This window comes from Gobius niger (assembly GCF_951799975.1).
Source record: "Gobius niger genome assembly, chromosome: 13".
Taxonomy (NCBI): Eukaryota; Metazoa; Chordata; class Actinopteri; order Gobiiformes; family Gobiidae; genus Gobius; species Gobius niger.
The window spans coordinates 4,862,282-4,879,321 of NC_136864.1; the positions used below are offsets into that span (position 1 = coordinate 4,862,282).

Genomic DNA, 17,040 nt, shown 5'->3' on the forward strand with positions numbered 1-17,040 from the left:
ATGAGCTCACACATTCAATTCCTCTAAACTGGAGTTTGGAAAAAGCCCTTGAGAGCTCGGTGAGTACAACTTAAACCAACAAATACAGTCATCTGTTCAGTCTTTGAAAAGTAATTTGTGCATTTGCATAAACTAGAGGCAAGAAGTGAATTAAAATGATATATTATTGTAATCACTGGTATTAACAGAGTAGAGAAGTCAAGACAGTTTGACTCTGTTGTGCCGATACATGGAATGATCTGCCTTTGAGCTTTCTATCTGCCTCCTTCATTGAGAGTTTTAAGTCACTCTTAAAACACGCCTTTGACCTTGGCTTTTCAACACAAGCTATAATATTGCTTTTGATTCTATTCGATTTTTTCTGGTCTGAAACACTTTTGGCTAAATGCGCCTTATGTGCATATGGAAGTGTTTTTGCATTAGTCAGTATGACGTAAATGCCGGGATAATGAAGGGTGCGCTTGGTGTCACATTTGTCGATTTGGCTTCTTAAGATCGCTTCAGGAATCTTACCATAAAGAATGACATCAGCAAAGGTGGAGCAAAGCGTTTGTGAAGGACTGAATGTACAGGCAACAAATGCATGAATGAAACACAAGTCCAGGGAACGACATTAGAACATTAAAGTTTTAGCAGAACATGGCGCGTTCAGTTCTCCTCAAAGTCTTTCTCGCATTGACTTGTTTATCTCTAACCACAGGAACCGTCTCAGGATGAAGCCTCAGACCAGTTCTCTTTTCTCACTTCTGCTTTTGCTGCTTCTGGCTCGACTTTCACTGTTTTACTCTTTAAAGAACTGCACCATCGACTTCTACGACCAAAATAACATTATTTGTGACTGTAATCGCTTAACATCAATTCCTGCCGGCATTCCCAAAAGTGCAACGTCACTGAGTTTCTTTGTGAATGACATTGACAGAATCCGACGGACAGACCTGAGCGGCCTCACCAGACTGATGATTTTAGATTTACAATCTAACATTATTTCACATGTTGAAGATGGGGCTTTCTCAGATTTATCAGGTTTAAATGAACTTATAATGTCTGACAACAATCTCAAAAACCTGACAGATGACATGTTCAAAGGACTGCACAACTTGTCACACTTGAGTTTAAAGAGAAACCAAATTGATTTGATTTCAAAGTTTGCATTTGAGCCTTTGAAAAACCTGCAAGAACTGTATCTGTCAAGTAATGAACTGGTCCAAACCGGGGACATTCTTTTACAGCATCCTTTTTTATGGAGGTTAGACTTGACTGACAACCAAATAACTTCATTTCAATCAGACGATTTCCAGTGTCCTTTGTTGAATCTAACAGATCTGAAAATAGGGTCTACATCACTGAGAACGTTTAGTTTTCTTTCCGATGTTTTCCCTCATTTGAAATGGTTGGATTTGTCAGAAGCTGGTCCTGAATTTAAATGGGATGTTTCAGAGAAGTCTTTCCTCAAGAGTCTGTCAAGTTTATACTTGATTAAAACCCAGTTACCTCTGGAGGAGTACATGTTAATTTTCCAAACGGTCGATTCAGTCGATAGTCTTTGGCTCCAAGATATTGGCAGGTTTTTCGACAAAGGCCTGTTGGACTTTGCTTGTGGTATTCCAGCTCTGAAGAAGTTGGATATAAGCACGAATGGCATTTCTGTGTTGAACGACACTCTTCTTCAGTCCTGCTGGAATCTGACTGAACTGGACATTTCAAAAAATTCAATGATGGATATGACTGAAGCCTCTCTTCAAATGTTGACTCGTCTAACTCGTCTGACGATTGAGGACAACAGATTATTCAGGGTCCCTCTGGCGATCAGGAACATAACCTCCCTCACATATCTATCGTTTGACGGCAACAACATCAATGAACTTACATGCTCAGATTTTACTCATTTACATTCTTTAACGGTGCTCAATCTAAGCAACAATCGTATTTCACAATTGAGCAGCTGTGTATTAAAGGAGCTTCCACATTTAAAGGTACTAAATATAGAAGGCAATTTCATTTCTCAGATAAATAATGCATTTGGATCCAGTTTGGTTGAGTTAAACATGAATGATAACATAGTGAGGTGGCTTCATAGAGGTGCCTTTGAGAATATGTCATCTCTCATTGATTTAAACCTTAGATCTATTGGTCAAACTATTGTAAAAACAGGTGCATTTGACGGACTGCTTAATCTCAAGCATCTTACTTATTCCCCATTTTCAGAAAGCATACGGATGTCAGCAGGTTTGCCACGATTAGAAAAACTGTCTCTGTTCCTTTCGCAGACCTTAAGTACACTCACAAACAATCAACAACTGGCTAAATTTCCATCATTGAAGGAATTAACCATCACTGTTGACTTTGACACTTGCCATCCTTTCACAGGAGCATTACTGAGGGGCCTCAAAGAACTACAAGTGGTGTCATTTGAGAGATACTGCTGTAACTCTCCTCGAGCCGACATTTTTAGCAACAATAGTAAGATAGTAAATCTCCAGTTTACACACTGTACGGACTTCAGCTTAGATCCTGAACTATTCGAGCCTTTGACTGAACTAACCGTTCTGGAAGTGACACACTGCAACGCAAACTCTTTGGACTTTCTCATTGACGCAAATCTGACCAAGTTGGAAAAGTTGATCTTCAAAGACAATGAGCTGACAGTTGTAAACGAGAGTGTTTTCGAGGCGCTTCCTTCGCTAAAATACCTCGATTTATCTGAAAACTTATTGGTGTGTGACTGCTCAAACGCTGGGTTTATTGAGTGGGCGATCAGAAACAAACAAGTCCAAGTGGCCAATGCTTTTCAGTACAGATGCTCCTCTCCTTCGTCTGAAGAAGGACGCTTTCTCTTAGACTTCAATGTCTGGTCGTGTTGGGAGTTCACTGGCTTCCTCTGCTTCATCTCCAGCTCTGCTCTGGTCCTTCTCACTCTTCTGTCATCGTTTATGTTTCACTTTCTGCGCTGGCAGCTGGTCTATGGCTACTACCTCCTCCTGGCATTTCTCTACGACAGTAAAAAGAGGAGACAGGGCTGTCCTCACATCTACGACGCATTTGTTTCCTACAACGTTCACGATGAAGACTGGGTTTACGGAGAGTTACAGCATGAACTGGAAGAACGACAGGGATGGAAGCTGTGCCTGCACCACCGCGACTTTCTACCAGGTACAACTGGTTCTGAACAACAAGAGCCCATGACACAGATGTGGCGTTATAGGCAGATCATATGTCCCACTGGTATTTCAAGGTAAAAGAAATGAACTTTAGGTGTAGGACTTTAAACTCCACTGACAGTCTGCATCCCTGTCCTTCTGCTTCCTCTACAGAATGGATCAAATGGGGTAATTTATGAAGACAAGTGCTAAATAGCAAATGCGAAATGTGCTTTTGTGAGGCCATGTGAAATCTGATTTACCATTTGAAATATCCCGTACTACAGAATTAGAGCCTCAAATCTGATATGTAAATGAGAGAATGCTGCATAAGTAAAAATTGCAGAAATTACTGCTGCTGATCCACTTCTACATGTGCCTGTAGTAATGAGCAAACGCTCGGTAAATGACCCAATGACCTAAAGTATACATTTAGCCCAGTATAATATTTCTGTGGTGTGTTGTGTTCAGGGAAAGCCATCATTGAGAACATCACAGACGCCATCTACAGCAGCAGGAAGACTCTGTGTGTGATCAGCCGCCGATACCTGCAGAGCGAGTGGTGCTCACGGGAGATACAGCTGGCCAGGTACGGACGCTACAGTCTGTGGATCTGTCCTGGATCAACACTTTATACTTAATAAACCGTCAGAGAGTGATGAGACTATAAATACTCAGTAATAATACCCACTAGGGTGCATCAAATTTACATGGTGAAATTTTAATTCCAAAATATCAATTTGGCTGGCATTGCATTTTGTTCCTATTCATATACAAATGACTTTTGCAAAGTTGTGTGGAAATCCATTGAGATTTAGGGGTACCAACTAGCACGTGAACTTCTGTAAAATATCGAAAAATGGGCAATTTTTAGTCTATTTTCCAAAAAGTTGACCCAGAAAGGTAAAATAAGGTTACATTTTACACATAAACATGTTCTATAGGGTAACTCAAGCAACATTAGTGTGTCTGTCCTTTGGGAAACTTTGGGAATTTCTTAGAATTGACTTTTCTAGATTCTTCATTTACAACAGCTTATAGCCAAATGAATGGAGGACAATGGAACATCCTCGCATGGCCTGTGAGCCTTCCTTGTGGGTTGGATCCACACCAACATTTTAGTGTTTCTGGGTTGGCTAGCCTTTATCAAGTTTGTCTAAAATCTGTTTTATATGTTGTGTAATTCTGGTCCAAACCCCTAATGGAAATCACGGACAGACACGTTAGATCCAAAACAAAATGTTTTGGGCGCCATATTGGAATGGATGATGCTTCACATTTTTCTTTGTCATCTAAGTGACTTTATTGTTACCATAGATATAACTGGATATAGCTGGTGTTTCATTCAGCCCCACTCATAGTTTTGGTCCTGAGTCATATGTGAAGCTTACATGGATGCTTCTCTGAAGCCTGTTCCTTAAAATATGTCACCCAGCGTTGTCTCATGGGTCATAGAGAGTTATAGAAAAAATATAAATCTTTGCTAGGCTTTTAAGCTGTTCTAGGGAGGTCTGAAGTCCCAAACAGAATCCTGTTTACCACCCCTGGTCACCAGAGGGTGGTACTACAGCAATGTCAGCTCCATAAGCGGCACGGTAGCACAGCGGTTAGTGCTTGTGCTTCACAGCTAGAAGGTCCGGGTTCGATTCCCACCAAGGACGGGGCCTTTCTGTGTGGAGTTTGCACTCCGGTTTCCCCTACCACTAAAAACATGTACAATAGGCCAGGATGTATGAGAGTGTGTTTGAGAGTGCGCATGGGGGACGACGGATGAAAATTAGCCTAAGGCTACAATCCGGTGTGGCTTGTTCATTAACTTGCACTGTCCCTACCAAATAAACCATAAATAAATAAATAAATAAGGACCATAGAGAAGGGCTTTCCTTGCCCATTGAATTGTGAGACACTTTAAAGGACAAACCCTAGTGGAAAATACATCCATCCATTTTCTTCCACTTTATCCGGAGGCGGGCCGTGGAGTCAAAAGACAGAGAAGAGATGCCCAGACTCCCTGATCCACACAGACCTCCTCCAGCTTTTCTGGGGGGACCCCAAGGTGACACCAGGCCAGCTCAGAGACATAGTCCCTCGAGCGTGTACTGGGCCTCCTCCCAATATGACTCCCACCCTGCGAAACTCAATTGGGCCGCCTGCATCCGCGATCTTGTCCCTTCGGTCATTACCCAGATCTCATGACCATAGGTGAGAGTGGGAACCGAGATCGATCGGTAAATCGAGAGCTCAGCTCCCTCTTCACCACAACAGTCCGATACAGCGACCACATCACTGCTGAAGTACCTTTTTCATGGCCTCGGATTTGGAGGTGCTGATCCTCATCACGGCCACTTCACACTCAGCTGCCCAGAGCACGGCTGAAAGTCCTGATTTTGAGGTTCCCAAAACGAACACCCTCCGCTTGGCAAGCATGCATCGCAAGATCTGACAGCTTAACGCCAGTGATGATGCCATCCTCACTGGTGCTGCTAGGGCCCAGAACAAAGACCAGGCTGCGACTGCTAGTCTGGCTTGGACCACTTGGTGAGGGCAGCATCTTAGCTGGATCCTGGGGCTTTGTTTGTTTGGGGCAGCCCGTAAGGAGCAGTGGGCAACGGCAGCGCCGCCATGTGGAGCCAGGCTGATGGTCAGAATCACTTGGCTGAAGGATTCACCTACAATACATGTTTTTAGTGGTAGGGGAAACCGGAGTATACTGGAGGAAACCTATGCAGACACGGAGAGGGAGAACATGCAAACTCCACACAGAAAGGCCCCATACGGGTGGGAATCGAACCCAAGACCTTCTAGCTGTGAAGCACAAACACTAATCGCTGTACTACCGTGCCGCCCGTTTGTTGTGTTGTAGAGTGTCTGAGAATGAAAATGATACAAGGACAATATAGGATTGGGCATCTTAGCATACCTAATATCACTATGATGTATTATGCAGCATAAGCCTCAAATCTAAGCTCTACATAGTCAAATTCATCATAACAATGAGAATCTACAATAACATCACTATCAGAGTAACTGCACTCACAAATAAATTAATGTGAATTGAACAGCTACATTGCTACACTCAATAAATTTGAGACTTCAATACTCTGAAAATGATATTTTCTCTAAATTACTGTTGATGATAAGCGTGATAGCTTTGCTTACATATTTATGTCCGGGTTCGATTCCCACAGAGGGACTGTGTGGAGGTTGCATGTTGTTCCCGTGTTCGCATAGGTTTCCTTCGGGTACTCTGTTTTTCCCTACCACTAAAAGTGGAGGATGGGTCAAATGAAGAGAACAAATTTCTCTATAGACATTAATAAAGGGAACTTAGCGTAACTTAACTTATCCAGCTAACTGTTGCTAGCAAGCTAACCTAGATGTAGTGAGCACGAAATACCTCTAAATATGACTACATTTCACTAAAAGAATTTCAATATACAAAGAAACAACTGCAGATATGGTAATGATATGTAATAAGAGTACACATACCCAACACAAACTTATAAATACCTTATAAATTACCTCAGAGCTCTATGGTGACCGGTTAGCATCATTGCCCCTTTATCCACAGAAACACATGTGAGTTGGCACCCCTAAACCTTGATGTATTGGAAAAATATTTTGCATGTGTTGTTAAAACATACATTGGAACACTTTTGGCACCCAGCCATATCAAAATTCAAAAAAAATATTTTTTGATGCACCCTAATACCCACTCATGTGTTTCTGTGCAGCTTCCGTCTGTTCGACGAGCACAAGGACGTGCTGATCCTGTTGTTTCTGGAGGAGCTCTCGTCCGATCAGCTGAGTCCGTTCTACCGCATGAGGAAGCTGGTGAAGAGCCGCACGTATCTGAGCTGGACTCAGGCCCGGAGCCATAAGGGACTGTTCTGGGAGAAAGTTCGCAGAGCGTTAGAGTGTGGCCACGAACCTGTGGACAACCACAACCCACTCACTGCTAAGGCTTAGCTGCTGACAGGCTACATCCTGCAGATTAAAACCGACTAATGCAGACTGTCATTTGTTTTTCCTTTGGCAAGACGTCCTCATAGAGGAAATCTGCCCAGACTATGCATGAATGTATATTATATGCTTGTATTACTATATACTATGTGTATATGCTTTTTATTCCTTATAATTGAGGCAGATTAAGAGTGATCGACGTCTTGATCAGTGAGGTCCAAATCACTGCTGTCAGGAAACTGAACTCTCCCTCTGCTGCCCCCTAAAGGTGGCGTGACATCACACCAGACTTAAGAGCCTATAGTTTAAAATTGAGGTGGAGGGCAACTAAAAATGTATAGTCTTAGCACATTGCTAATTTCTCTGTAAAACTGTCACAGTTCAAAGGTCAAAGTCATATCTTTCAGCACATATGAACTGTGGTCTAATTATTTCAACATAAAGACTTTCAAAAAAGGTGACAATATTCAAAAACATGTGTGTGATGTTGGCCAGTAGAAAGGACTTTCAGCCACAAGAAAATGTGACAGGTTTGTGAATTCAATCACCATTAAACATTAATCAGAGAAAACATTTGGACATTTCTTTTTTGGAAATTTCTTTCAAAAACTGGTTCTCTCCCATTAGTTGTCCAATGGAAAAAACAATCCCATAACGTGAACACAACCTCTTGTATATATTATGTATTTGATATTGTTCTGTATATGGAGTTAACAATTGTCTTTTTGCAACAGTTTCAAAGAAGCAACATTTTGATTCCTTGTGCTTTACATGTCAACCACTGACCTGAAAATGACCAAGCTTGTTTTTTGTTGCTGTAACAATATTTTTTGTGAACATGCCAAAAGTTCACTTTGAGTTCATTATACCCCCCATTAAAAAAAGTGGAGTTATTTTTTTAGGTCAAAACATCAAAGTTTTTTGCAAAGTGGTATATTTCAGTGTTTCCAGACCAGGGTAAAAGGGACCCCAGGAGGTACGTGAAAGCTTAGCAGGGGTACTTTAAATATTTTCATGTAAAGATACACGGGGGATCATACACAAGACAGAAAAGTTTGGGAAATTTCCCCTATCCAGGGGTCTCAAACTCAATTTGGGTGGTGGGCCGAAATTCAGCTCCATCAGTGGGGTGCTGGCCACATGTACTGTAAACAGTCAAATACTGTTTAGATGACATTTTCTAATGAATTAATGATGATAATAAAGAGCTGTGATTTTAAATAGTGCTGATTTAGTTCAAAGCTCGACAGGACTATAGCCTAATGAATTATAACGGATCACACTTGTATTGAGCGTCATGAGCCTGTGATCACAAGTGCTGCACCAAAATCATTATTCATTGACTTCACACTCGGTGGTAAGCCACAATTTTAGCCACAGCCGCCCTGGGGAAGACAGGCCATTTCCCACAAGGCTATAATTGTTATCCTGATCTCTTAGTATGTCAGTTCCCTCTGCTGGACACGTGTGGAATTCTCTCCTTTTTTATATTTAAGGTGGCCAGAGTGAGGATTCTAGTTATTTCTTTAGCCTCTTAAAGGGGTACTATATATGTAAGGTGTAATCACAGGTCTGCGCGGTCAGAGCCGTTTTTTCCTATATGCAAACTACGCGAGGTGCTTAGGGCCCACGCAGGTGCAAGGGCCTCGCATCTCAGTCAGACTACGATGTTGTTTCACTGATTAATCAACAGGCTCTGACATTGCTCACTCACTCTCCACCTACTTTGCCACATGTAACACCAAAACGGAGCCGTCTGCTGAAGTGGATACTCTCAGGACAGTAGTTTGCCGAATAGATGAGAGTAAAGCCGTTCTACGTGGCCTTTTTAGTCTATAAGAGGAGTTCAATCTACACGGTTCTCATCAGCACAGTTACTCACAGTGACTCTGGTTCTCTGAATGTGCACAGTCTAAAATGAATTGGGCAACTCACAGGCTAACTCTCAGTGGTCAGACAGAAATAACCGTCAGGAGCAGGTTTCAGTTAGTTTTAAATCAGGGACCAGAGGTTAGAGAATGTGATCATTTGCCATTTACGATTTTAAAGAGTTAGAGAAATTGACGAGTTGTAGTCCTAAATCCCAGTCTGACAGTGGCTTAGTGGTTAGTGGTTCTCACACTGAGGGGCAGGGCCAGAATTGAGGTCATTATGTTCCCCTTCTGCCCTTCTCTATTGCACAATGGAACTGTTTTTGACCGTAAATGGATTTGCTCTTTGTTGAATAGCCATGGGATGCGACTGTAGCGCCCCCGTGTGGATTTCTGCTTAGGGCCCCAGAAGGGCCAGCTCCGGCTCTGTGCACAGTTAAGTGAGATATCACTGCGCGGACCTCGAATTGCTCCTATGTTATTACGCCTTAAAATATAGTACCTCTTTGTATCCTTGCCTGAACTGAGCACATTTTCTTCAGTCTGAAAAAGGCATTAAAATAGAGGGGGGGAAAAACAGACGTAAATGAGGCTGATAACGCAGCAAAAAAGTATCAAAAGAGCGACAAAATGCAACAAAACAAGTGGCAAAAGCGACAAAAAGTGATGAAAACAGAGTAAAGCAGGCAACGAAAAAGTGATGCAAAAGCAACAAGAAAAAAAATGTTAGATCAGTTTTGTAGTTCTTAACTTTCCTGCATTTTTATGGAGGTTAGACTTGACTGACAACCAAATAACTTCATTTCAATCAGATGATTTCCAGTTTCCTTTGCTGAATCTAACAGATCTGAAAATGGATTCTGCATCACTGAGAAAGTTTAGTTTTCTTTCCGATGTTTTCCCCCATTTAAAATTGCTGGATTTGTCAGAAGCTGGACCTGAATTTGAATGGGATGTTTCAGAGAAGTCTTTCCTCAAGAGTCTGTCAAGTTTATACTTGATTAAAACCCAGTTACCTCTGGAGGAGTACATGTTAATTTTCCAAACGGTCGATTCAGTCGATAGTCTTTGGCTCCAAGATATTGGCAGGTTTTTCGACAAAGATCTGTTGGACTTTGCTTGTGGTATTCCAGCTCTGAAGAAGTTGGATATAAGCACGAATGGCATTTCTGTGTTGAACGACACTCTTCTTCAGTCCTGCTCGAATCTGACTGAACTGGACATTTCAAAAAATTCAATGATGGATATGACTGAAGCCTCTCTTCAAATGTTGACTCGTCTAACTCGTCTGACGATTGAGGACAACAGATTATTCAGGGTCCCTCTGGCGATCAGGAACATAACCTCCCTCACATATCTGTCGTTTGACGGCAACAACATCACTGAACTTACATGCTCAGATTTTACTCATTTACATTCTTTAACGGTGCTCAATCTAAGCGACAATCGTATTTCACAATTGAGCAGCTGTGTATTAAAGGAGCTTCCACGTTTAAAGGTACTAAATACTCTGGGGGCCCCTGCTGGCTTGTGGGCCCCAGGCAGCTGCCTGCCTTGCCAAATGGAAAGCTACGCCTCTGGTAAAAAGTACCATATGATAAAACTAGGCTAATAAATACAGTTATTTCAAGAAAATTCCTCGAGTACATGTACTTGAGTAAATGTAACTGAGTACCACCCGCCTCTGCATAAAAGTATGTTGTAAAATATACCTGATGGGTGACATTTGCATTGTATTATGTCAACCCAATGATGTGACAAAAAAGGAAAAAACCTTTTATTTTGGTCCTATTTTTCATATTTTGACGAAAACAGTCAATAAATAGGTTTTGTGCCTTTAAGTTCTTAGTAATATTTAGATTTACTGAAGCAGTGCTGTTTCTCACAGCCGGGCTCAGAATGGCGCCTCTGAAAACTTCTCTTTTCTCACTTCTGTTTTTGCTGCTTCTGCCTCGAACTTTGTTGTTTTACTCTTTAAAGAACTGCACCATAGACTTCAGTGACCACAATACAGTCGTTTGTGATTTCATGAAGTTGACTTCTTTTCCTTCTGACATCCCCAAAAGCGTCACTTCTTTAAGTGTATTTTCCAATAACATTGAGAGAATCCGACAGACCGACGTGACTGGCTTCACCAGACTGGAGACTTTACACCTGGGAAACAATGACATTTCACAAATTGAAGACGAAGCTTTTATAGATTTATCAGCTCTAAAGGATCTCTCTCTTCCTCTCTTTCAACAAACTCACAACACTGACTGACGACATGTTCAAGGGACTGTTCAACGTGACAAGCCTGTCGATGGCAAGCAACCAAATTGAATCCATTTCAAAGTCCGCGTTTAGGCCGTTACTAGATCTCTATTATAATAGTCTCTAACATAGAAAGCACAGATGGTGTTCTACTGTGCCCATTGTTGAAGATAAAGATATTAGACTTCACAGGTAAACGGTAAACTTAATTTGTACACAAATCTGTACCTTAATACAGATTCTCTTGTAAACTTCAGCATTCACTCAGACGTACTTCCTAATTTGAAATCCCTTTGACTGGGACATTGCTGAGATATTTCTCGAAACTGTGACAACATTGAGTTTGACCAATTCAAAACTTGAGTTTGAAACATACAAGTTGGTTTTACAAAGTGTCCTTTCTCTTCAGAGTCTTTATCTTGATGGGATTGGTAGATTTTTAGACAAAGGCCTTTTAGACAGTGCTTGCAGTATTCCATCTTTATTTATTTATTTATTTATTTGATAGGGACAATGCATATTAATGAACAGTTGCACATGAGCACTGTAAATATGCCAGATTATAGCAGGGATGCTAGTTTCCATCTGTAGTCCCTAGGCAGGCAGCACATACACAATTTACAATTTACATTTACTTTAAACTTGTTTAACTTACAATATAATGACATATCTGTTTAAAACGACAGTCTGCTACAGGCAGTGATTCTGAAGCAGGAAGGGCGGGGCCTGGTCGGTACTTGAATAGGAGACCGTGTGGGAAACACCAGGAAGCCTGGGTGAAAGTAGTGAGTGGTTGGTTGGTGGTGGTCGGAGGGACTGATGGCACATACTGGTCGCCTAGTTTCTGTCAGTCTACCCCAAGGCAGCTGTGGCTACAACATCAGCTTACCACCTTTCAGAATGGAGTGAATGAATAAGACGACAGTGTGGTGCTTTGAGAAACTAAGTAACACAGGCTTGTAAAGCGCAAAACAAGTGTCAGCCATTATTATTCTGTTTTCACTGTTGTGAGCTCTAGTCCCGGCTCAAAGAAATCGGGCTGCTTTATATAGACACTGCTTTATTGACGTTATTATTGCATAATACTTGTTTTCACCGGATCTATGCGCTGCTAAGGAGCTAGTTAGCTCCGGGTGAACGGGTAGCAGCTCGGCTACGGACTTATTTTGGGACATGGCTGATGTTCTCACGTTGAAAACACAGGCTCGATAAAGTTGTATTGGGCAGAGAGAGATAACCAGAGGCTGTCAGTGCTTTTTACTATAGTCTCCCAGGGACAGCTCACAGACCCCGGAGGCAACGGTTTGCTATCAGGACAACCGAATTGGCTAGATGTCTCTCCCCACTCTTTACCCCCTTCCCTTCATAAACCTTCAAATAAGGCCTGTGGTGAAAATATCCTAAAATGTGTTAATATTAATTCAATCTTTATTAAGGACACAGAATCCTGGTCCATAGTTTTAAAAGAAAAAGATTATGAATTATGATCCCACACTTTTTAGACTGTATTGGCATCACACTGGAGATTTCCATTACAGATTCCCAGTGCATTCCCAGAGGCCTGGAGTGTCACATATGGTTTCACTGTTGTGAGTGAAAACATATGGGTCAGTGCGAGGTCAGCTTTGGTGGTCTGACCTTGTTGACTTTTTATGAACTTTCACTTCTCTCTTTCAATTCTGACCAAGTCTGACCATCTATTGTTTTGATGTTCCATATCCTTGAACGCTTCCCACATACAAATACAACCTCAGTCACTGTTTCAGGAGTGACTGGTGTCAGGATGCCTCTGAACAGCAGCGGTGAGTGGCTTCTGTTTTTTACCAACACAAGTTTAGATTTAAATTCAATAGTTAAAGTCGAGAGTAGGGTCGGTTGTAGCAGCACCAGTTCAACCATTTAGAGAACAGATCAGTTTATGGATGAAGACAGGCACATCCACCAGTCCATAACCAGTGTACTGGATCACTGCGGAATTGAAGACGCAAATGCAGAAATTGCATTAACTGTTGAAATTGCATTAATTGGTTAATTTGCATAATCTAAATTGCATAAAATGGTAAAATGCATAAACTGGTAAAATGCATAAACTACGTATTTACATTTCATAAATCCTAAATGGCATTAACTGCTATGTTGTGTAAATTCCATAAAGTGGTTAATTCATGAATTGTTTATATTGCATACACTTTTTAAATTCCATAAACTGTTCAAACTTTAGAAGTGCTGAAATTGCAGAAGCTGCACAAATGGCTGAAAGACCTGGAGTCCCTGATTTCCTATTAAAATGCATGGGCCAGATTCCCCATACACACGATGCTGAACATGCACAAATTGCAGGAAGAAAATGACTGACAAGCATGAATTTGTTTTTTCCCCTGCATTTTTTAAGTTCAGGATCAAGATTGATTTTGTTTTGCCACCAGTTGGAAATCTGTCTTTGGCTCAGGGTAGCAGGAGTAAGGGTTAAAAAAAAAAGAAATAATAAAATGTATTTTTCTTCAACAGGAGCCAGTCTCAGGATGGTTTTTCACACTATTTCTCTTTTCTCATTTATTTTTTTGCTTCTTCTGCCTCGACCTTTGTTGTCTTACTCTTTGAAGAACTGCACCGCGGACGCCCATGACAACAGTACAGTTTTTTGTGACCAAAGAGAGTTAGAGATAATTCCGCCCGACATTCCCAGAACTGCCACCTACCTAGATTTGAGCTGGAACCAGGTCACAAAAATTAGTCAGAATGATTTGACCGGCTTTATTAGACTTCAGACTTTGAATGTTCAAACTAATTATATTTCTCAAATAGAAGTTGGAGCCTTTTCTGATTTATTGGCCTTAAATGAACTTAATTTGGCGACAAATAAACTCACGAATCTGAGTGACAACATGTTTGACGGACTTTCCCATTTGTCAATTCTGGATTTAAGTCGGAACAAAATTAAATCCATTTCAAAGTTTGCATTTTCTCATTTGGACAACCTGCAGGAACTGAACTTATGGAATAATAAGTTGGTTGATATGAGCAACATCATCAATATTCTTCAAAACTGTCCGTTGTTAATGATTTTAAACCTGGGAGAAAATCACTTACCTGCATTAGTATCAGATGATTTTCCTTTTCCGTCTCTAAACTTGACAACGCTGGATATCGGAGAAAATGCTCTCGGGAAAGTCAGTATTCAGTCAAATATTTTTGACAAGTTAGAATCACTCGTTCTGTCAGGGAACGATCCTGACTTGGTCTGGGAAGTTTCTGACAAAGCTTTTCTCAACAGTCTGAAAAGTTTGAACTTGGAGATGAATAAATTTGCACTTGAGACGTACCAGTTAATATTTGAAAGTGTTACTTCTTTAGAGACGCTTTATCTGAGGAGGACAAACAGTGACCTGGTCAACAATGGCCTCATAGACTGGGCTTGCCATATTCCATCTTTACACAGGTTAGATCTAAGTACAACTGGCATTTCTTTCATCAGCGACAGCCTTTTTCAGGCATGTGCAAATATCACAGACCTGAACCTTTCTGGCAACACAATCATGGTTTTGAGCAAATCTTCAGTGAGCATGTTGACAAAACTAACTCGACTTTACATGGAGAAGAATTTGTTTTCCATTGTACCAAAAGCTATAAAATACATATCCACTCTTAAAATTCTTTCACTAAACACAAACTTTATCAAAAAACTTAAATGTTCAGATTTTTCCAATTTGACATTGTTAACAGAACTTGACCTCAGTGATAATGAAATTTTTGAACTACACCCCTGTGTATTCACAGATCTTCTGAGCTTAAAAGATCTTAATATAGAAAATAATCAGCTTTTAGAACTCCAGGGCTTGAGCTTACCTTATTTGATTGTTTTAAGAGCACAGGGAAACAATGTCGGGAGACTTGACGCTCGCACTTTTGAAGGCCTGCCTTCTCTCACTTATTTATATTTGGGGGTAAAACAAATGTCTGTACACAAAGATGCATTTGATGGGCTCAAAAAACTTAAAAATCTTACTCTTTCAGTGCCTTTTTTCCTTGACTGTTTTGATGGTTTAGAAGCGCTGGAAAGACTAGATATGCACATGTATGTTAAAAACATGGACAGGCCCCAAATGACCAACTTCACTGGTTTTGTTCCATCACTGCAGGAGCTGTTCATCAGAGCTGATGCAGAGGTTACTGGTATAATACCACAGCTACTGCTAGATTTGGATAAATTAAATATCTTTTCATCCAACAAAGGCTTATGTTACACTTATACACATGACGCAATGTTGTTTTCCAACACTCCTCACTTAAAGGTTCTCCAAATAATGAACTGTGCAGAGTTCTATCCACCTCCCAACCTATTCCAACCAATCACAGAACTCATAATCATGGACTTGACAAACAATAATCTTAAATCATTGGACTTTTTGATTGAAGCAAACCTGACTAAACTAGAACAGCTGATCTTAGGCAAAAACAAGTTAACAATAATAAATGAGACGGTCTTTGAGACATTCCCTTCACTAAAATATCTCGACTTAACTGGAAACCCATTTGTGTGTGACTGCTCAAACGCTGGGTTCATCGAGTGGGCGATCAGAAACAAACAAGTCCAAGTGGCCAATGGTTTTCAGTACAGATGCTCCTCTCCTTCATCTGAAGAAGGAAACTTTCTGCTAGACTTCAACGTCCGGTCGTGTTGGGAGTTCACTGGCTTCCTCTGCTTCATCTCCAGCTCTGCTCTGGTCCTTCTCACTCTTCTGTCATCTTTTATCTTTCACTTTCTGCGCTGGCAACTGGTCTATGGCTACTACCTCCTCCTGGCATTTCTCTACGACAGTAAAAAGAGGAGACAGGGCTGTCCTCACATCTACGACGCATTTGTTTCCTACAACGTTCATGATGAAGACTGGGTTTACAGAGAGTTACAGCCTGAACTGGAAGAACGACAGGGATGGAAGCTGTGCCTGCACCACCGCGACTTTCTACCAGGTACAACTGGTTCTACACCACGAGGACATGGACACAGAGGGGGCAGTGACCCTGAGTAAATGTTCAATAGTCTTTCCAGGTGTAAAAAATTGTTCTTTACGTTCAGCAGTAATTGATTGTCTGATTTTGAAGTCCTCTGACGTAAACTGTACCCTTTTCCTTCTTCCTCTACAGAAAGCTCAAAGTATATTTTCCCACACCCAATAAATGTCCAATAACTGATTCTCTACAAATATTGGAATGTGGAGTCCAGTATAATATTTCTGTGGTGTGTTGTGTTCAGGGAAAGCCATCATTGAGAACATCACAGACGCCATCTACAGCAGCAGGAAGACTCTGTGTGTGATCAGCCGCCGATACCTGCAGAGCGAGTGGTGCTCCCGGGAGATACAGCTGGCCAGGTACGGACGCTACAGTCTGTGGATCTGTCCTGGATCAATACTTTACACTGAACTGACAGTAAAACATTCAGTAATAGAGATAATACACTCACATGTGTTTCTGTGCAGCTTCCGTCTGTTCGACGAGCACAAGGACGTGCTGATCCTGTTGTTTCTGGAGGAGATCTCGTCCGATCAGCTGAGTCCGTTCTACCGCATGAGGAAGCTGATGAAGAGCCGCACGTATCTGAGCTGGACTCAGGCCCGGAGCCATAAGGGACTGTTCTGGGAGAAAGTTCGCAGAGCGTTAGAGTGTGGCTACGAACCTGTGGACAACCACAACCCACTCACTGCTAACACTTAGCTGCTAACAGGCTACATCCTGCTCACTGCCAACGATTTTTCTTGATACTTTTCTTTGGTTATCTTGATATGTTTCCCTTGTTACTGTGCAATGAAACATTT

General features: G+C 41.3%; 2 protein-coding genes across 2 annotated transcripts; both read left to right on the top strand.

The window, feature by feature from the left end:
- LOC306972957 (uncharacterized protein) lies at positions 1 to 7,201 on the top strand. Its single transcript, XM_079569700.1, has 4 exons — positions 1 to 59; positions 701 to 3,150; positions 3,609 to 3,726; positions 6,872 to 7,201. Exons 2-4 carry the CDS (start codon positions 714 to 716, stop codon positions 7,104 to 7,106), a joined length of 2,790 nt encoding a protein of 929 aa, XP_079425826.1. The 5' UTR covers positions 1 to 59; positions 701 to 713; the 3' UTR covers positions 7,107 to 7,201.
- Positions 7,202 to 15,591: 8,390 nt separating this feature from the next.
- Positions 15,592 to 17,040, top strand: LOC306972765 (toll-like receptor 13; the record flags this gene model as incomplete). Its single annotated transcript, XM_079569471.1, has 3 exons — positions 15,592 to 16,195; positions 16,479 to 16,596; positions 16,705 to 17,040. The coding sequence occupies 3 exons, from the start codon at positions 15,592 to 15,594 to the stop codon at positions 16,937 to 16,939; spliced, it is 957 nt and encodes a 318-aa protein (XP_079425597.1). The 3' UTR covers positions 16,940 to 17,040.

Coding starts and splice junctions, on each gene's coding strand:
- LOC306972957 (XM_079569700.1), top strand. CDS start 714: ATGAAGCCTCAGACCAGTTCTCTTTTCTCACTTCTGCTTTTGCTGCTT. Junction 3,151..3,608: donor CCACCGCGACTTTCTACCAG/GTACAACTGGTT, acceptor TGTTGTGTTCAG/GGAAAGCCATCATTGAGAAC. Junction 3,727..6,871: donor CGGGAGATACAGCTGGCCAG/GTACGGACGCTA, acceptor GTTTCTGTGCAG/CTTCCGTCTGTTCGACGAGC.